The sequence below is a fragment of the Jatropha curcas genome, chromosome 9 (assembly GCF_041381405.1).
Source record: "Jatropha curcas cultivar XTBG-Jc1 chromosome 9, XTBG_Jcur_1.0, whole genome shotgun sequence".
Classification (NCBI taxonomy): domain Eukaryota; kingdom Viridiplantae; phylum Streptophyta; class Magnoliopsida; order Malpighiales; family Euphorbiaceae; genus Jatropha; species Jatropha curcas.
In genome coordinates, this window is record NC_143159.1 from 1,839,285 (window position 1) to 1,859,165 (window position 19,881).

Sequence of the window (19,881 nt, forward strand, 5' to 3'; positions counted from 1 at the left end):
TTAATGAACCCTTAAAGTCACATTGCACAACACATTCATTATCATAATATGCTGAAGCATTATACAATTTCTGGATGAATATTGCATCCTTATTATCAATCTTGCACTTCATTCTTATTATCATGCACACAAGATTTGCATGCATGTCTGGGGGTTGATAGATGCTATGAATTCTCGCTCGCTGGCTTAGAAAACATCTACGTCTTTGTCTTTGCTCTTGTCTCCACAGTAATATCGGCAACCATGTCTTCGAGGTTTATCAGGATTATCAGGATCCGAGTCACTTGATTCCAAGAACAGCCCTCTCAGGCATCGTCGTCTAATCGTGGGCTCATAAGTGAGCTTCTGAGCAGGAGTGACATTAAATTCAGCTTTATGCGACTCGATAGTCTCTGGTTTAGCACTTGGCTTGGTAGGTTCTACGACGTTGTTAGAGAGGGACAGTTGAATACCGGGGCTTCTCTCATTCACTGAAGTATCAAATATCATCGAGTTGTTAATGCCCTGTGCATTACTGTTAAGATATGCCTTTTTTGCTGGTTCTTGTCTGGTTTTTGACTTTCTTTTCTTTGTGCTTACTTCTCCATCAGTGGTTGTTTCATCTGGGTTAGTCTTATAACCACGGTGAATGTGTATGGACCCGTCCTTTGTTACTGGTTCAGCAGTGACATGCATTGATCCTCCTCTGTTTTCGCCAGCTATTGTCACAATGGTAACCGGCTTTTCTTCCATGGGATACTTTAATTGGCTTACTCCCAGCTTATGAACAAACTTGAAAATATCATCCCTAATTTGTTTTTGCAATGAAACTTGTTCCCCATTGGACTTCTGATAAGATTCAGTTAATTTATTCTTGGTTGTTGCATGAGTTGAACTCACAGTTTTGATATGTTCTCCGCTGGAGCTCATGGTTGTTTTCTTATCTTCCTGTTGCCTCTGTTCATAAGGAATTGTTGTTTTAAGCTTTTCAGCAACCTCCTTTGCTTTTCCAGTTTCTTTCATTTTCTCTGTTGGTTCTGAAAGAGGCTTAAGGTCTGTTTGTGTTTGAGCTGTTTTAGAGGTCTCTTGTGCACTGGGCTGAGATACTGTAGATTGCATTTTTGTAGTCCTCGTAGATGGGGAGGAGGGTTGTGAGGATGTTTGAGACATTAGCAAAGATACTGTAGGCTTTGGTTCTTGTTTTGGGGCAGATAGTAGAGGTTGAGTCGAGATGATTGAAGGCTTAGAGCTCTCTTGTGTAGCGGACTGTAATTTCTTGGGTGGTGATACTGGCTGAGAGGCAACGCGAGATGGTGATGATGGCACAGAGGTAGCTCCTGTTTGAGTTGTTTGCTGGACAACAACTTGGGATTCAGTGGTTGCACGAGGTGGTGATGGTGCCCGAGATTGCGGTGGAGATAGAAATGGTGGCCGCGGAGTTGGTCGGACAGGGGCTTGAATTGTTTCAACATTAGGACGGGGAGCAATCTGGGGTTCAGGTGCAGGACGAGCAGTTAGCCAAGGAAGTCGAAAGCGACTAAATGGCCTCTGTTCTGCCATTAAGGACAAGGAAAAAGAAAAATCAAGTACTAAAAGAAAAAGATGATATTAGCAGTGTTTTGAGTTAGGTAGATGGTAAAAATGGTGCTCATTTCTTACTGGGTGATATGTGGTATTAATAAGTTGCCATTTGATACCTTGGAAAGCTTGGGGAACTTTACTATTGCCGTCTTCAATATCACAATCTCCACTTTTACTTGTTTGCCTTTCTCAAAGGCAAGCCTTTACTTTAGAAGGATTTTCCTTGTGCTTCCGGTTTAGCATCTCTCTGTTTTCATGTCTTTACTACTCTTCAGCAGTTTTATCTTTATCTTTTTCTGATAATATTTCTCATACACTTCTGGGAAACCAGATAGTATACGTACACCATACGTGACTCGTGACTCGTGACTCGTGAATCATGTACTCCTGCTAGATTCAACACCATACATGTCCAGAAGGAGAAGCAACGTACACGAGAAGGTAAAAATCAAACAAATATTCTCTTTCCTTCACCGAGCCATTCAAGAAAAGAACTTACAATGGAGCAAAGAGTTGCGAGAGGAGATATTCTAGCCGGTGTCTTCTCCTTCTGGTTTTGTTGTTAAATTCATATCTTCGTCTTCACAAGTGAGCTATTTCGTAACTCTAATCTTCCTCGAAGGTATGCTTATTCCCAAATCAATTTATTTATATTCCAACATTTGAAATTTTCAGGCAACAGTATTCTTGCAAGTTACATTCTCACAACCCAAAGTTATTCTCTCTCTCTATGTTTCTCTGTTGTTTTTCCCCTTTTTCTAATCCCATTTTTGTGAAGTGAATTGAAAAAAGGTTGTTAAATGTATGCAAATTGTTGAAGAAATGTTTGGATTAAACCTCCATGTTAACAATTAATTTCCTGTAGACAGAACAGAATGCAGGGACTCATCCGAGGGGCAAGAACTTGCCAAGAACTACTTAAAATCGAAATTCTAAAGCATTGGCATGGCAAAGAAACAGTGATAAGGAAGAATATATTACCACACTTTGGATGTGTCACCTCCTCTCCTTCCATACAGGAGAAGGGTCTAGAGAATTTAACAGTGGCAGATGTGCTGATGACTAAGGGAGATAAAAAGGTTGGGTCTTGGCTCTGGTGCCACACCAATGACACAGTCTATGATGCAGTCAAGAATGTATGTTTCTACATTGTTTCATAAACTAAAAAATTTACCAATTTTGCTCCTAAATATAATTTATTAGTATAAACATATCAATGCCAAAATAAATTCTTTTTAAAAAAATTGCAGATGGCAGAAAATAATATAGGGTCACTAGTAGTGCTAAAGCCTGGAGATCAACATATTGCAGGAATCATCACAGAAAGAGGTAAGCTGATTATCCTCAAATCTGATGCATATAGGCCTGGAAAGACACGAAGAAACTAAAGTCAATTTTAAGTTTGATAAAAAACCTTAAGAAATTTTTTGGAAAAGTGAGCACAACATGAAGCGGTCCTAATTGTTTTCCAAGCAGACTATTTGAGGAAGATAATTGCACAGGAGAGATCATCCAAGTACACCCAAGTTGCAGAAATCATGACTGACGAGGTCATTTCTAACGCAAATTTACTCCTCTTTGGACCCTGCAATAATTATTCTCCTATTTGAAAATTTTTCTATTTTCATCTTTGGCAGAATAAGTTAATAACAGTTTCATCTGATACAAACATACTTAAAGCGATGCAGCTTATGACAGGTACTTGGCAATTTATAGAATATGTTCACTTCATATTGCTTGTAAGGTTGAACTGATGATTTTTCATTTCACAGACCACCACGTACGACATGTTCCGGTTATAGATGGAAAGATAGTTGGCATGATTTCCATTGTAGACGTTGTTCGAGCAGTGGTGGAGCAGCAAAAAGGAGAAGTGAAGCGGCTAAATGAGTTCATTAGAGGAGAATATTATTAAGTTCTATTGGTGTCGGTCTGAAAGCAAAAGATTATTACGATTTGTACTCTGAATTTAAATAGAAGCAAAAGATAAAACATGAATACAATTGTACGATATGTGTCGTTAGCCCCACGAAACCATAAGACAAAACAAATAATAAAATGAACTTTAGGATGCGTCTGCCCACGATTTTGATGTGCATGCAAATGTGAACCGCAGATGGAGGAAATTTGGCCATCCAACACAGAATCATAAAAACCTATGCTAAAACTAGCACTTTCGCAAAGGGTGACTGTATCATGAGTAAATTTAGTTCATGCCTTACAAAAACATTGGCATAAAAATCATGTCAAACTTTACTTGTGAGGTTTAGGATGACAAGGCACTGAAGTGGTCAACTCTTCCCCCCTTCATCAGTAACAAATCCCACCTGAGAACTGTAGCTCAAATTTGTAATCTAAGAAACCATTTTTCTTAATTACCTATGGCTGCCAAATGCTTGGGAATCATGATCACTAAACTATTTTGTCGTTGGACTCTTGGGGCCGAAATTGGTACGTGCCATTAAGGCTACCTTTAGATTATCCGATGAAGTGAAGCCCTGGGCCTTCATCAGCTCATGAAATCTTTGAGCATCCTGCATAGAACCTCCAGCAAGAAGCACACTTATAACTCTCTCAAAATCATCCGACTCCAACTGGTCCTTCTTAGCTTCCAGAACCCCCAGGGCTTGAAGAGCCTTTTTCTCAAGTCCAGCTTTTGCATACATCTCGTAAAGGCTTACTTGAATCTTTAAAGGAGGAGCTTCACCCTGCTCAGCAATCTTACCCAATAGCTGCTCAGCCTCATCAACCAACTGTAATCTACAGAACCAATCGACAAGAGCAGAGCAAGTAGCAGGTCCTGGCTCAAACCCATCCTTCTCAAGCTCCAACAAAAGATCTAAGGCCTTGTCCAACAAATTCTTTTTCTTATAAGCTGCAATCAGGTTGGCAGTGCACCTGTCATCAGGCCTATGTCCAATCCTTATCATATAGTCAAAGTAACTCCTTGCCTGATCAGGATCACCAGATTGTCCGTGTGCTTTAACAAGCAATGCACAAGCCTCCGAAGTTCGCTGGAATCCAGCAAATTGCATGGTGGTTGTAATGCGTTCAGCCCTATCAACATCACCTTGTTCAGAAAAGGAGCGTAGCAATGCCATGTAAATCTCCTCTGTGGGTTTGATATCTCTTTCCTCCATCTCTCTCATTAATTTCTCACCCATCTTTGGTTGCCCAGCATTTGCATATGCCATGATCATTGAATGGTAAATCTTCATGTCTGGTTGGAAACCATGGCTCTTCAAGCTTTCAAATGCTTCTTCAGCACGGCCAAGATTGCCTGCCTTACTGTACATGAGCACTAAAGCTGTGGCAGTTAACATATCAGGTAGAATACCATTTTCATTCATTTTCTTAAGAATCCTCTCAGCATCTTCCAAGCTGGTCTCTTTAGCATGAGCATCAATGAGCACAAAGTAGTCCCGAATAGTTGGCTCGAAGGACTTTTCACTCAACAGAAGTTCAGCCACCTAGAAATCAAATCAATCAATAGCAACTAATCAAGATAGTGCATTTGGAATGTGTGGTTCACTACTTAATATAACAGACATAACTTAACTTTGTGTGGATAGAAAATACAAGTCCACATACAAATACAAACAACAATAATAATGATTTCTAAATCAACTTGGTATAAATAATAGAAGACCAGCACACCTAGATGAGCACCCATGCACACAGACAAGTAAGCCCACCCCAAAAGAAACCCACATCAGCAAAAACTACAGGAAACAAAAGCATTTGATAATTGCAGATCTGGTACCCTCCCAATAGTGAAGAGATTTGCTCCAACTCTATAAAATAACTGGACCTGTCAATCTGCATTTCCACAGCTTTGGACCTCTATACCACTATATTAGCAAGATATTACAACTAAAGAGAAAATTCTCCCCATTTAATATCAGCAGATTTACCATGAATAATGCTTAATCTTCCAATTACAATATATATTTGTTTGAAGGGCATACTTGTTTCTCTTTCTTGTTTTATTATGAGAACCACAGAATCAAAACATAGTTTTTCTACTGAACAAACATCAAGCAATAAAAGATCATAACACGCAAAGGAGGAATTAATTGACCCTCTAAAAACAAATATCAAATAAAGCAACAAGCCAACATATCTTCATCAAGTAGTACATGTATAAAATAAAATTAATGCACTATACCTCAAATATAGCCATGATGCAAGGCAAGAGGGTTTTGAAATACCACTCTTCTTGGGAAATTTTAGAAGCAATCACTAAACATGGAATACCTAAATCACTAAATATAATTTGAACGATTCTGGTGGAAATCCATGCTAAATACTCTTGGACATATCGTGCAACAATTTGTATTCCATATAGTTCGACCATTTTATACATAAAACAATATATGGACAATAGATCCCGTTAGTATCTTGTTATCACATATCACATGCTATCAAATAATTAAAAAAAAAAAAAAGTTATTTATCTAAAATTGATGAAAGAAAAGAAGATGAACTGGTGCGATACCTTTAAGTATAGATGTGTATTCTGTTCTTTCAACTTATCAAGTAAAGTTATCCAATCAATCCTACTAGGTTCCACAAGCTCTGCCCATTCAGCAAGCAGTGGAGAAGGGTCATCGTCCTCTTTCAGTGAAAGAATTCTCTCAGTTACCAGTTTGCTTTTTCCTTGTATAGGCTTAGGTTCCTCAGGCCAAATGATCTTTCCTGTCTCATGGATCTTAGCAGCAACTTCGGCCCACTTTGGATCGGAAAGATCAAGTCCATAAATCTTATATTTTATCTTTCCCTGTCTTTTGGGAAGAGATATGTCCTCTGCTCTCTCCTCTCCCCTGACAGCCATCTCACTCATGGTCTCAGCATTCTTGCCATCTGCTTCCTCTTTTTCTTGCGCCCTTTCTTCTTCTCTGAACTTCTCCAAACTCGCATAAAACTCACTCTCCTCCATCTTCTCACGAGCCCATTTGTACCTGAGCTCTCTCAGCATATCTCCACGGATACCAATCTCACCAGCAAACCTGCACATTTCCTTCACCTCCTCAGACTGTAAAAACCCTTTCATTTTTTCCTTCTTCCTTTCCTTTTCCATATCTTGTAGCACTGAATTACTCACTTCAAACACTGTTCTCCATAGATCCTCACTGAAATCTTGTGATGGAGTGGACAACATGGCACCAAGCATCTGCTCTTGTCCGCTCTTTTCCATCTCCGAAACAACTTTTCCAACTATAATCAAAAGCATAGCATCAATTGTCTGTTTATCAGACTCTGGGTACGCTTCAGATAACTTCCCACGCATTGTCCACACAAATCTCGACAAGAACTCATTCATGGTTTCGTCCTCCACCACAGAATCATTGGAGCTGAATTTTGGCTTAAAATTCAATTCCGTTAGCTTAGACAGTTCAGCAGAGTGCAGACATCTCTTAAAGGGGGAAACATGTCTCATTAATTCAGAGCTCTGTAGAAGTATTTGGCCATCAATGCTTGGTGAATATATAGAATGGGGTACAGTGGCTGTAATGGTAGAGTAATCTCTGGAAACATAATTCGGGTATAGAGAAATCAATCTTCCATTGAATTTTGATACGTAGCTGAACGTTTGTCTATTAACTAACCGCTTCAAATTCATGTCTCTACCCAAAATCGCAGAAACACAATCCTGAAGGCAGATTGTAGCTCAATAAAGAGTTCAACTATCTGAAAACAAAAGAGTAGACTACATTTATTTGTTGTGGAAAAAGAGAAACGCCATAGAAAAGTTAGAAAGCATTTTCCTTTACTTTATATTTGAGCTTGAGACGTCAACAACAGATACAGAGAAGAGAAACGAACGTTAGAGCAATACCTGATGGAAGTTAGAGCAACAACAGTGCACGCTTTTGCAGCGCAAGCAATGAGCGGACAGCCAAGATTTGAAATTTGGAGTGTTTATGATACTCTACTGCAAGACAGCTAGGGCTCCTCGCTCGAACCAGCTTCCACAAGACGAGAAATCCCTTTTTTCTTTTTTATTTGTCTTTTTTTTTTTTTTTTTTTTTTTGGTACCTTTCCTTTAATATGAAAGCCTATTGGGCTTTGTTTTGCTTTTAATTTAAAAGCCCATTAGGCCTACATTGTCGAATGAATCCACCTCATCGCACGGGGTCAATTTCAGCTTATCAAATGAATTTTAATTTTTACCCATAACTTTTTCCATATTATAAAAATACTGAAATTTTGCTTAAATATCTATTAACTATTATGCCATTAAAACTCTCTACTTGGTTCAAGTTGCAATCCAAATTTGAAAAATATGTTTGGCTAGTAGGAAAACGCAGACTTAAGATTTACATTTTTTTTTTATAATTTGTTAAAAGAAGTGCATCCAGATAAAATCCTTCCAACAGCAATAAATTCACATCCAATCACTTGTTGGTATAAAATTTATAATTTGACTAACAAGGAAGATCGCATTATTTCATTATTTCATTAGTTAGAATAAGAACCAAAATTGAACGGTTGGATTTACACCACATACAGAGCAATTCGACAAAAAATTTTTTACACCATTTTTTTTCAAAAAAATAATAATAAAGAATACATTATATATTTTGGAGCATCTCCAACTATATTTACTGGCGGTAGAGTACCATTTTCCTGGCTGCATTCTACATGCTACTGTTTGTTGGTAACTAATGACTATGATTAAAGAATCTTGTAATCTTTCTTCCAATATATCCAAATCCCTTGGAAGGTGACTTTTTTCCCTTAGAGCGATTATCATTGCCAGAGTCACTTGCGGAGTTTATGGTCAAGCCAGAACTAGTAACAGAACAATCTGAAACATCTCCTTCTATTGCATATCCCAACATCTGAAGCAATTCTGTGGCCAAAATTTTTCCTCCTGGATTTTCATTAATAGATGTAGATATACTGAATAAAGTTTTAATGATGCTTTCTCCAATGACTTGTTGGAAACATTCCCCATATTGATGACACAGAGAAAACAAAATTTCCATTGCAGTTTCTTGTTCCTGCTTAGTACCAGTTTCTACGAGTGTGGCAATTGAAGCAATGCAAGAATTTGTTTCAGCAATTGCATTCCTACCTTCCTCAATGTCACATAAAATGTCCAAGATACCAAGGCAATAGCCTGAAAGACTCTGATCGCCTAGAAAAGGAACCAACTTTGCAATGCAATCCAAATATACTATGTGGTATGCTATATCGCTGTTGCGTGACAAATTGTAAAGTATCTTCATGGAAAGTTCACGGAATTCCCTAATCTGTGAATCAAGCACTTTTAGGACTGAAGGTAGAACTCCGGATGCAACAATTCCAGATTTATAAAAGGGTGTACATGACAATAGTTCCAAGATTGCAAGAGCCTTGCCGGTGATTTCGGAGTCGAGAAATGATGCCAACATATACATTGCATCTTCATCAAAAGGACGCAATTCAATTCTACATCAGACAGTAAAAAAATGTTAATGCAGAATCAAGTGTAGCAAAAGTTTAGCGAGTGTATGTGAGGAAGGGTGTAGAAAACACGTGTTCACGCTAGTGCATAATACATTATGAACAATAGGCACATTAGTCTAATGGACAAAAGTTTCTTGCCTCCATTGACAGATACCAAAAGGCAGCAACAGAAGCTTTACCTGCTTTTATTTAGAATTGCCAAAAGCACCTCTGCTGATTCATTCTGGGCTTTCACATCGCAGAAGTCATATGCATCCTTGAGAAATTTAACCAGTGGCTTCACATAACTGTTGTCAAACATAAAATCACATGCCTGGTCATTTTTGTACAGTTGCTCCTTAATATCATGCACTGTCTTGCATCGGGATTCCCATGGAAGTGAATCAAGCTTGGAGAATGATGCCAAGCTAATGCTACGTTCTCTCACAGACAAGTGGTTTATGCAACCACCTGCATTCATTTGAGTCATTTGAGGGAGTCCTTTACTAAAATCAACTTTGTTATCATCCTCCGCTATGTCTGTAGATCTAAGTGACACATTACTAACTTGAAGGTGCAAATCATACATAGAACTGCCAATGCTAGAAATGGATTTAAACGATAAAAGCTTCCGTGAGAAAACTGGAGGTGGAAGTGATTGTACACATGGTTCAGAAACAGTGATTCCATGAGTTGAACACCACTTTGAAATGAGGCCCTTCATTGCAACGTTTGGAATCAGCAATAAATTCTCTAACCTTACATGTGTCATTGGGCATTCATCATTCCCCTCACTGAACCATTTCTCAATCCAAACTCTTTCATATGTTTTACCAGAAGCAATTATTACTGGATCATACATTAGTCTCATAGAGATCGGACACTTAAATTCTGGGGGAGGTTCAGGTGCAGCAGAATTATCAGTTTGAGACTTATGTTCCTCGTGCTGAGCAAGGCCACCCTCAGTTTGGCATGTCCCAATCAGTTCGCCATATTTCCTCAAAAGATAATATAGATAGTCCAAGATTTTCTTTTTCGGGTCTGAATCACGAACTATATTGTGCAGTTTCTTGATGGACCTTTTCTCTATCAAGACAGCTAAAGGGGATGTAATTTTCAGTCTCACAGATGCAAATTCAAGAGCCTCAAGTTCTGAGTTGTTAATAGAATCTGAAGCAGGAATATCCTGCCTAATCAGTTCTTTTACAACTTTTCCAGCCTCGTCTTCCGAAGATTCCAACTGAAACTTTGCTCTCCTAAGATCTTCAACAATTCCAGATATCTGCAGATACTTTTCTCTTCTCAGTTCTTAAGAAATTAAAAAGAGATTTTCATGATAAAATGAGACTGTCCAAGACGCTACCAATCATACTAGATGTCTAACAACCAGATGATTAGAAGACCCAGCCCAGCAGAGAGAAAAAGAAATGACATTAGACGAGCAAAGATGGAAAAGCGACTGTGTCAATAAATATAATCATAACTGTCTGTTGTGAAAGATATGATCACGCAAACTACAAAGAAACAGACATATGAAAATATTTCAGAAACAGTGCAGGGCCCAATATTCTAGCACTTGTATCAGTAGCTTTATAAATGATATATCACCACATATCCCAATTTAAGAAATCAACAAATACTTCAAAGGGAACAAGAAACAACAAACCTTGGCAGCCAGAAATGTTGGGACCATATTTTGGATTTGGCTCAAGCATAAATCCAAAGCACTTCTTATGTTTTCACATCTCAACAGTATCTTATCTGCTTTAAATGCCTAAAAATATAACATTTGGATATTAGCGCAGGCAGATAATGTAAGTTTAATTTGACAAATTAAGTTCAATCATATAGATAAAAATTGTTTCTGATGCATCAATGTTTTTCTTTAACTTGATTCTGATAATATGAAAAAATGGCCTTCAGTACCAAGTAGAGTTTACTGCACTCAGAGCAGTGCTGGATGAGCAGCTTTCCTTTTTCCATAGCAACATGCAATGAACATAATGCTTGTAAACCTGCGCTGCTTCTTGGCCTGGCACATTCAATAGCTGAAAATATCTGTGATATTCTGTCAAGGAAGTTCTTGAGCTGTAAGCATATCAAACCATGAACCTGCATTTGTTAAATTAAATACCGTTACAAGATACATTCAACTGTGCAAAAATTAAAGTAGTCCGCATTGCAAAACAAATAAAAAGTCCAACAAGATTTATACTTAAGTTACCAGAGCTTCAGTTAACTGTTGGACCAAAAGATTGTCCATCAAAATTTGCTGTCTTCCAAGTCAAACTTGAATTCAATTCAACTCAATCTAAACTTAATAATAGTCTTTAAGGGCTACTTACGAATTGCAATTGTGCACACGAAATAGTCCATCTCTTACTTTCGTTAAGGATAAAAAAAAAAAAAAAAGACAGAATTAAAGTAGCAATGACGAAGCTTTTTCAAAAAAATTCTTCGAAAAAAAATTGTATAATCTTTCTTCTTTTATGGGGAGACATTACTTTGATATCAACAGTATGCATAACTACAGAGATTTCATCACTTATATAACACAATCTAGACTCTGGCTATTTCCATTTGTGTTTACTGATATTTTACCTTAATTGTGCAGTAATATGGAAGTTGCAAGTGACGAGCATCATCATTTCCCATCTAGTAGTCCTCACTCTGCACGAAAACAAAGATTTTGAGTTCCCTTAAAAAGAAAATATAAATATGAACAAAATTAAATAACTAGAAAGTAGTTATAATCACTGACAAATCACAAATCCGAAAAAATAAAATAAAATAAAAGACCATATCACAGAAACGAAGCAGCAAGAAAATAGGATAAGCAGCTATAATCACTGACAAATCACAGATCCAATAAAATAAAATAAAATAAAAGACCATATCACAGAAACGAAGCAGCAAGAAAATAGGATAAGCAGCTAAGCTTTATACCATCATCCTGACATCAGTTCAATTTGTTTCCCATTTCACAAAGAAATGTAAAGTGGAAATTAATCATAAAAATTACCTCATTCCAGAAAGAAAATACTACTAAATTTAAAGAGTAACAAATGTATGCTCTCTCACTTATTTCTGAGAATGAAAAGTTGATTTGAGTTGGTTTTGGTTTAGTTTCTCCGTTGTACTTTTTAGTCACTAGCAATTAGCAAAGACAAAGACTCAGCCGTGGACCTCACTTAGCAATAACGAAATAAAGACCATATGAATGAATGATATGGTCTTTATCCTAAAGACCCAGTCCCGCAAAGGTTATTCATTTCACTCGTGAAGACGCATTTGTGACGACATAAAGGTTATGCAAAGGGTATAAAAGTAAATATAGAGTATAAACTATGAGGTTAGTTACATAAATAACCTAAGCAGCTTAATTATAGCTGACGAGCTCAAAACCAAATATTTATCTTGCCAAAGTTAGGCAAAGAGATTGAAGCAGCTCTTGAACAAGTAAACAACGAATGCCATATATTATTACCAGCTAGCTACCCATGTACGCGGTAGAGTTGTTAAAATGTATATACAATGAAAAATGAAAAGTAAAATAAAATTAGGTAGAGGAGGACCTGGAGAATGTGCGACCAAATTGAGGATAGAGATGGCTTGTGAAGAAGGAAAGCAAGTCTTGTTAGGAGAGTGAGAGTCTCTGGCTTCTGGCTTTCGCGGTGAATGCCCCCAGAAAAGAAAGACATCATAAGCATACTGAACTGACTGCTAAAAACATTGTAGCGTCGTCGAATCGGGTTTAGAATGGACTGTGGTTAGGAGACTAATACAATTATAAACTCAAATCGCGATTAGAACAGTAATGACCATAGCCATTGACGGTCAGCTATCCATAATCAAACGGTTATGATTGGTTTTAAAAAATATAATTACTTTTCAAACATTTACTATGACTTTATTATATCAAGCATGCATTTTTATGGCACGAGTCTTTTATAATTAACATCAAGTCAATCAAGTTGTTACTATTTGTTTTTTTCATTTTAGTATATGATTTTTTTACAGTTTAATATATTTTAATCTATGTTTTTTGCGTCCAGATGGGTAGATCAAATAAGAAAATAAAAATATCTCCAGAAAAGAAAACGCGTTGGCATTGACGAATAACAATTCACAACCAGCACTGTTGCTATGGCCACCACCTGAGGGAACTATTTTTCAAACTAAAAGTTGACATTTTAATTATTTTTTTAAAAAAATAATCACATAGAGACTCTACTTTTCTCTAACCCAGCCGCCCTCTCAGTCAGCTTTATATTTTTAATAACGTTTTTTTTGGTTAGTCAAAGTGAGTATTCTCGATCACCCACTCTAGTTTCATTTTTGTTTTGTATGTTTTTTCGAGTGAATTAATTTTTTTAGAAAATACAAAAGTTTATTGTACATTCAATCAAACAAATTAAAATAATAGGTTAAATAATATTTAATTGTATAGAGTAATTTTTATTCTAATAAAAAAATATTAAAAAATTTTATAAAAGAATTTATTAGAGAATTAAATATAAAAATAAAAAATTTAATTGCCAATTCGGGCTTTCATAAATAAATGAACAAAAAAGAAACTCTTCTCAAAAAAAAGTGAATTACATTAAAATCCAAATGATTTAATGATTATACAGTTTTTTTATTTACTTAATGCAATATTCTAATTATTTTAATAATTATTTTAAATTATTCTAATTCTTTTTTAAAAAAACAAAACAAAAAAAAAAAGATCTCAGGAACTGAATACTAATCTCATGTTTTTTTTCGAATTTTGAGATAATATAAGCAAAATATCAGTACCCATGTATATGTTTTTTCTGTTGTGGCTGTTTCTCCGGTTACCTCGTTAGCAAATACATTAGTCAAAGAAGGTGACTTGCAAAGCGACAAAGAAACAGAAGCCTAAAGGCTAATAGGAACAACTAAAGACTAAAACAAGATAAGAGCTCCAAGACTTAGCAGTGGGCTAGACTAAAACAACATATTATAGACCAATCAAATTACTAACACTATTGTCAATGTATTTCTCACTCACTTATTCTTCCTATCCCTCACGTTGGGTGGATGACTTGCTTTCTATGCATTCACAGGAGAAGCTCTTACTAACCTATCACCGACTAATTCATAACTGAAAATGACCAAGGAAGATCACGATGCATCTTAAAATTTGTAACCTCTAGATTCAATAATATATGCCTTTTTTTTCCTACTTTTGTAAATGAATTATTTATGTGATTCAAATACATAAATTTCATGTAAATAAGTAAAAAGAAAAATTTCAGAGTTTAAATTTTCTCCACCATAAGTGTTTTCACCAATTTAATAAATTTAGAAAAAAAAAACTATCTTGTTTTGTAGTACAACATTATTTCAACTATCGAACCTCCTAACGAATAAAGAAAAAAGTAATTTTACTTTAATTACCTTTAAAAAAAATTAGAATTAGGTGATTAACCCACCTTTTATTCTCCTAGATTGTCTCTATTCAGTAAAATTTAATTGTTTTAATAGCAATTAAGTCTCGATAGTTATCAGTTTTTTTATTCGTTGTTGCTAAAGGAAATTTTATCTCTAAAAAATTTTTAGAATATTTTTATAGGTTAAAAAGCAACAATAAGCTGGTTGGATGATACTAGAATTGGAGTCCAACATGGTGAAAAGTGAAATTAAAAAGAATATATGATCCGAAAGGACAAAATTTTGCAATTGAGACCATTGGCTGCAACATGAACCTCAAGCGTCCACTCCTTATCTTTCAGAACATTCCAATAGCAAAACTATTTTTTTTAGGAGATTCAAAGATAATTTTTTGTTTTTTTGCCCTTTATTCAAAGATTCCCTTAAGTGTGGTCCTCCCTGCTTTTTCTACCACACGGATGGACCGTTAATTAGCAGCGCGTGGACTCTTAAAAAATCATAAGAACAGTAGATTCTGTTTTTTCGTACTCCATTTTCTTTTTGTTTTTTTAAAAAAAGCATACCATAGTCAGAGGATTTTAACCCAGGTAAAGAAACGGTTCCAATCATAGGAAAGGACCACAAAAGAGAGAAAACGGGCCGGCTCCGGCATAAAATAGAAAAAGCAAGGAATTAAATTAGCTATTGACAGAACTTTCAGGATTTTGGAATGATAAGGATTCTAAACAAAACAGCGAGAATATTTTGTAGAGATTCCTACCGCATTTTACCTGATTAAATCACTTTATAGTTCTCCTGCATGTAAGCAACATCTCTAGCCAAGCATTGGATGATTTCCAATTCTTTTTACTCATTTAATTTCCATTCACCTGCATCACCTGTAAACAAAATATAATTCATTTCAAAAATTAGCACCTATTCCATGTTCAAATTGCATTTTCCTACATATGATTTACAAACCAAAATTCAGCTGGCAAGAATAATTAATAGCTTTATTAGTATGTAAAAAACAAAAGATCAAGTCATGCATTTTGACACATTCTGATTCCAAGTACCCAAACAATAAGTAATAGCTTCCAACTTTGATAATGAGACCTAATAGGCCCACAAGAATGAAAATGCTCAATTAATGCTCCAGGTAGGTAAACTGTGTCCTAATTACAGCCAGAATGGTTTTCAGTCCCCCATAGAGAAATCACAAGAGCGTATTCACTGCATAGAATCATAACTTAAGCCCCATATAGGACCACATCTTTGGAGACCAGGGAATATCAAGCACGTAGGGTCCTGCCGTACAAAAAGGATTATCTCTACCTGAGGCCCTGAACTAGGCATACCTCACATCTAGCAAACTGATGCAGGAAGAGAATAGTCTTGAGAGCTAATTTTCCAATTCCATTGACACAGCTTGAATCTAAAACAACTCATAAGATACTGGGAAAGGGAAGTGTTCTTTTTTGTCTGTCAAGAGATATTATAGTACACAGTGTATTGTTTACCAAGAAAGGGAAGTATTATTGACACTTTGATAAGTACAAGTACAACAGAGCAACCATTAGTAAATTTTTCATGATGATGTAAAGTGTTGAACATTTCAAGTACATATGCAGAACAAGGAAACAAAATCAACTCCATCTGACAAAATTAATATTGAATTGATTGCAGGGGTGACAATTATATGCTCCCTAAACAGAGGAAAAACAGAAAGAACAGAGAAGAAAATAATGTGTTCTTGAAGGATTAAGCAGTAATTCAAGGCTTTTAGTACAAGCGTTAGTAGATAAGCACCGACCAAAACCTGACAACAGTATACTCTCAATGTGCAGCATCTAGATATTCTGCTGATTCAACCGCAATAATAAATTGGTATTTCTGAGCTTGGAACCCTTTACAAAAGGCAAATGCACAAGCAAACGACACTCATTATTTGCAAGTTCCAATATCAGTGACGTATCCAATTTCACAGATAAGATTGGATATATTAAACTGAGAGCAAAATAATACAAACCAGAAGCCCATTTCTGTTTCGTGATGGCAACTAAACCGTCCAAAAGGCATATGGCGCCGCCTCATCTCGTGAGGCGGAATTAAATACTTCTGAGGATTTGGATTGAGTCTACAATTGGTATAAAAAAGTGAATAACACACAAGTGAAAAAGAATCAACAATACCCATCCGTGCGGTGCTTGACAGTAGTTCAGTGTCAATGTCAATTGTTGAACTTATTCACTACTCTTCTAATGTCATGCTAATGCTATGATATAGATAAAATAACAAGAAGAAAGCAATATTGTAGAACGCTAACTATCTATATCAAGAAATTGATACTCAGATAACTCGAGGATTGCCATTATTAACGTTCGAACTGTTGCTAAGTGCGACTTGTAAGGGAATGATACTTTATTGTTGGCATTTTCTATTTTTTAGTTGCCAATTGTAAGAAACAAATCAAAGATTTCATTCACATAAAAGAAAGGCTAATAAACATATACTGCTTAAAAACGGTATTTTATGACAACTTGCCGAAATAAGTAAGGGCAAGAAAATCTCAGGGCCACTAGAAAAATGGCAGAATATCTTACTGTTTTTAATGCAAGTCTAAAAGGTAGAATGGCGTTTTGTATTTTAGGCGCATCTGATGTGTTGATGGGTAGAGTATAGACTCGGAATTGGGATCTAATCCCCACTAGGTAAAATTCCCGAAGAAATTCCACTTGGTGTTGCTGATGATATTATAGAAGACAAGAAAAGGACTTTATAAAGAGCCAGTCCTTTGACATGGATTCTCTTTTCATTTCTTGTCCTTCTTACCCTTGCTTAAGGAAGCGAATCCCATCTTATTGTACTATCTTGAAAAAGAAAAAATAATATTCGCCAACTTGCAGAACTCCACCACACTCTCTCTCCTGCTTATAAGGAGCAGGCATTGCAATCTCTTACCCATACCATCCCTTGACTTCAGTCTTCTCCCTTGACTGAGGCAGCTCTTCACTTTCATTTTCTTTCAAAATTTCTTTTGTTTTAGCATTCTTCTTTTGCTTTAGTACTTGAACTTCCTCTATCATCCACCTTTTCCATTCATTCCCATATCCAATTCTTCCAAGACTTTGCAGGAGTCACCTTGTCTATAGTACCAAATTATCATTTATATTTCCATCCAGGAAAATGGCTTCGAGCTACTTCTCATCATCTTCTCATGGTTCTAGCTCGAACTGGACACCCAAGCAAAACAAGCTGTTCGAAAAGGCCTTAGCTGTATATGATAAGGACACCCCAGACCGCTGGCACAATGTGGCCAAGGCTGTTGGCGGCAAATCTCCTGAAGAAGTAAAGAGACACTATGATCGCCTTGTGGAAGATCTCATGTATATAGAATCTGGGCAAGCCCCACTACCTAACTACAGGGCCACGGGAAGCAATGGAAGAGGAATTGGCGAAGAGCAGAGGTAGAGTATATACTGGTAAAAGTTTACTCATAACTGGATATATTACATGGAAACCATTCATTTTAATTTCCATCTGTTCATAATTTCCTCTTTTCATAGATCAAAAACACACTAATGCAAGATAGATATGGAGCTCTTCCCATCTAAATATCTAGCCTAAAAGGTGAAAGGACATTGCTATAGTTACTATAGCAGAATGTCATCCTATGTAGCATGTCATATGTTCAAGGCAGATTAATCATCTTAGACATATGCATACATATTTATCAAGTAGGATAATGAAAAAAAAAAAACTAAAAGGAACAAAATTTTCATAAGAAACTAATCAGAATCATGCATATGAATGTCCTGCTGTCCACACTTAGAACTATAAGGAAGGCAAGTGGATAAGTGATTTCTACTATAATAAAGCAACATTTATTAAATTAAAAGTGAAGCATACTATTATATTATGTTTGCAATAACGAGTTCTGTGGATTCAAAACTCGACCACTATTTTGTTTTCCTTGTAGCTAGTAGCTACCCACCCCGATAAAGACTAGACCAGACACCGACCCTGTTCCCTTCAACTACTCGAGATACTTTTCTATAGATTACAATCTTGTGTGCTTTATCCATACTGCTCCATCCAACTTGAAAAGAAAAAAGCCCACATGAAATCTAATCCTACTTGTTTTAGATCACATGCACATGGTCTTATAATTTGGAGCTGACTATAATTTATTATAAATTTGCCGGTGCTTCTAGTATTGATAAGAATCATCATGTGACGCAACACAATTTTTTTAATCAAAATTCACAATCCCTGAAACTCTCCATAAATCCCAGACCTGCTAATGACACAAGTTCTTGGATCTAGCTGAAACTTTAGGCAGCATAAGCAAAAAAAAATAATTTCATGCAGCCAACGTGCCGTAGTCCTAGTCCCACCAATTTAATATTCATGGATATGGACTCCTCTATGGAAAATCTAAATTAACAGGAAATAAAGCTATATAAAAGATAAATTGACATCCTGTTTAATAAATTCCTTTCAATAAAATTCTTTTCTCTTTTTCCTATTTCTGTTGGGGGAAAATTCCTTTTGACCTTAGTATAAATTGTCCAGAAAACTAAATTACAATTATGCATCAAAGTTACACCCCATGTGTGATAATAAACCAATAATGCTTCTTTTTGTCTTGGACAGGCTTCTGAAGAATCTAAGGATCTAGAGAAGCATAGAGATATTGTAAAAAAAAAAGAAAGAAAGAAAGAAAGAATATATGCACAACAGCACAAGTATTAAAAAGAAGTGAATCGACTGTCACTGCATCTGGCCATGTCCTTCTTGACTCGGGCTTCTATGTAATTAATACATCAGTATAATAATGAGCACGACAAGAACGAATCATGCATGTGTGATTCTGCTCTTCTTAAGCTTGTGTCTACTGTAACTGTGTTTAATTTCTAATCCTATAAAATACTATTGTTTGTGTGCTCTTAATTTGCAGTTTTCTACTCTTTTCAAGCAACAGAAACAATTAGATAAATTGCATCAACTACAAAGGAGCAATCATTTAATTAGATTTAGATTAGTACAGCATAAATTGAACAAAATTAACCGAAAAACAAGGTAGTTGGACAGTAAAAAGCGAAATCGCAAATAAATAGAGATGCAATAGAAGAAATTGAACGAACTGACCTTTGGGAAGCTAGGGTTTCAGATTGCCAAAGCATAGCAGTGGTATAGACAGGTAGAAGGTTAACCTGAAAGAGAGATGACAACGAGGTGCTTTGAGCACAGTAATATGATCTCAGTAATTTGAAGTTCTGAAGTGAACTGAATGGCCATTCAAATAAAAAAAGACGGAAAAAATTGGGAAGCTAGGGTTTCAGATTGCCAAAGCATAGCAGTGGTATAGACAGGTAGAAGGTTAACCTGAAAGAGAGATGACAACGAGGTGCTTTGAGCACAGTAATATGATCTCAGTAATTTGAAGTTCTGAAGTGAACTGAATGGCCATTCAAATAAAAAAAGACG

General features: G+C 36.1%; 5 protein-coding genes and 1 long non-coding RNA gene across 10 annotated transcripts; 2 read left to right on the forward strand and 4 right to left on the reverse strand.

Annotated features, from left to right (window-relative positions):
- Positions 1–17: 17 nt before the first annotated feature.
- Positions 18–1,615, reverse strand: LOC105633810 (oxidoreductases, acting on NADH or NADPH). The gene has a single exon (XM_012216495.4). It carries the CDS (start codon positions 1,537–1,539, stop codon positions 187–189), a length of 1,353 nt encoding a protein of 450 aa, XP_012071885.1. The 5' UTR covers positions 1,540–1,615; the 3' UTR covers positions 18–186.
- Positions 1,606–3,573, forward strand: LOC105633808 (Cystathionine beta-synthase (CBS) family protein). Of its 2 annotated transcripts, none has more exons than XM_012216486.4 (6): positions 1,606–2,182; positions 2,426–2,696; positions 2,811–2,889; positions 3,037–3,110; positions 3,198–3,258; positions 3,333–3,573. In XM_012216486.4, the coding sequence occupies exons 2-6, from the start codon at positions 2,436–2,438 to the stop codon at positions 3,473–3,475; spliced, it is 618 nt and encodes a 205-aa protein (XP_012071876.1). In that variant the 5' UTR covers positions 1,606–2,182; positions 2,426–2,435; the 3' UTR covers positions 3,476–3,573. The 2 variants fall into 2 exon arrangements, with proteins under 2 accessions (XP_012071876.1, XP_020534838.1); XM_020679179.3 differs by having other exon boundaries at positions 2,430–2,696.
- A 161-nt stretch (positions 3,574–3,734) lies between these two features.
- Positions 3,735–7,574, reverse strand: NFD5 (pentatricopeptide (PPR) repeat-containing protein). Its single transcript, XM_012216484.4, has 3 exons — positions 7,400–7,574; positions 6,059–7,251; positions 3,735–5,030 (listed from the first exon to the last, which is right to left on the reverse strand). Exons 2-3 carry the CDS (start codon positions 7,181–7,183, stop codon positions 3,978–3,980), a joined length of 2,178 nt encoding a protein of 725 aa, XP_012071874.1. The 5' UTR covers positions 7,184–7,251; positions 7,400–7,574; the 3' UTR covers positions 3,735–3,977.
- A 409-nt stretch (positions 7,575–7,983) lies between these two features.
- On the reverse strand, positions 7,984–12,721 carry LOC105633806 (U-box domain-containing protein 5). 3 transcript variants are annotated; one of them, XM_089726131.1, is made up of 6 exons: positions 12,570–12,721; positions 11,596–11,664; positions 10,921–11,106; positions 10,661–10,768; positions 9,195–10,276; positions 7,984–8,997 (listed from the first exon to the last, which is right to left on the reverse strand). In XM_089726131.1, exons 2-6 carry the CDS (start codon positions 11,647–11,649, stop codon positions 8,226–8,228), a joined length of 2,202 nt encoding a protein of 733 aa, XP_089582257.1. In that variant the 5' UTR covers positions 11,650–11,664; positions 12,570–12,721; the 3' UTR covers positions 7,984–8,225. The 3 variants fall into 3 exon arrangements, with proteins under 3 accessions (XP_089582257.1, XP_089582256.1, XP_089582258.1); XM_089726130.1 differs by lacking the exon at positions 12,570–12,721 and adding an exon at positions 12,017–12,242; XM_089726132.1 differs by lacking the exon at positions 12,570–12,721 and adding an exon at positions 11,941–11,964.
- A 2,347-nt stretch (positions 12,722–15,068) lies between these two features.
- On the reverse strand, positions 15,069–19,850 carry LOC119371474 (uncharacterized). The gene is made up of 2 exons (XR_005179082.2): positions 19,543–19,850; positions 15,069–15,290 (listed from the first exon to the last, which is right to left on the reverse strand). It is a non-coding gene; the product is annotated as an uncharacterized LOC119371474 (long non-coding RNA).
- On the forward strand, positions 17,326–19,344 carry LOC105633803 (protein RADIALIS-like 3). 2 transcript variants are annotated; one of them, XM_020679189.3, is made up of 2 exons: positions 17,326–17,873; positions 19,048–19,344. In XM_020679189.3, the coding sequence occupies exon 1, from the start codon at positions 17,578–17,580 to the stop codon at positions 17,860–17,862; it is 285 nt and encodes a 94-aa protein (XP_020534848.1). In that variant the 5' UTR covers positions 17,326–17,577; the 3' UTR covers positions 17,863–17,873; positions 19,048–19,344. The 2 variants fall into 2 exon arrangements, with proteins under 2 accessions (XP_020534848.1, XP_012071868.2); XM_012216478.4 differs by having other exon boundaries at positions 17,333–17,858.
- Positions 19,851–19,881: the final 31 nt, after the last annotated feature.

Bases quoted from the DNA above. Each gene is read 5' to 3' on its own strand.
- NFD5 (XM_012216484.4), bottom strand. From the start codon at position 7,183: ATGAATTTGAAGCGGTTAGTTAATAGACAAACGTTCAGCTACGTATCA. The intron at 5,031-6,058 runs GTATCGCACCAG...TTTGATTTCTAG, and splicing joins ATACACATCTATACTTAAAG to GTGGCTGAACTTCTGTTGAG.
- LOC105633806 (XM_089726131.1), bottom strand. From the start codon at position 11,649: ATGGGAAATGATGATGCTCGTCACTTGCAACTTCCATATTACTGCACA. The intron at 11,107-11,595 runs GTAAAATATCAG...TAACAAATGCAG, and splicing joins CATATTACTGCACAATTAAG to GTTCATGGTTTGATATGCTT. The intron at 10,769-10,920 runs GTACTGAAGGCC...TTATATTTTTAG, and splicing joins AGTGCAGTAAACTCTACTTG to GCATTTAAAGCAGATAAGAT.
- LOC105633810 (XM_012216495.4), bottom strand. From the start codon at position 1,539: ATGGCAGAACAGAGGCCATTTAGTCGCTTTCGACTTCCTTGGCTAACT.
- LOC105633803 (XM_012216478.4), top strand. From the start codon at position 17,578: ATGGCTTCGAGCTACTTCTCATCATCTTCTCATGGTTCTAGCTCGAAC. The intron at 17,859-19,047 runs GTAGAGTATATA...TGTCTTGGACAG, and splicing joins GGAATTGGCGAAGAGCAGAG to GCTTCTGAAGAATCTAAGGA.
- LOC105633808 (XM_012216486.4), top strand. From the start codon at position 2,436: ATGCAGGGACTCATCCGAGGGGCAAGAACTTGCCAAGAACTACTTAAA. The intron at 2,697-2,810 runs GTATGTTTCTAC...AAAAAATTGCAG, and splicing joins TCTATGATGCAGTCAAGAAT to ATGGCAGAAAATAATATAGG. The intron at 3,111-3,197 runs GTCATTTCTAAC...CATCTTTGGCAG, and splicing joins CAGAAATCATGACTGACGAG to AATAAGTTAATAACAGTTTC.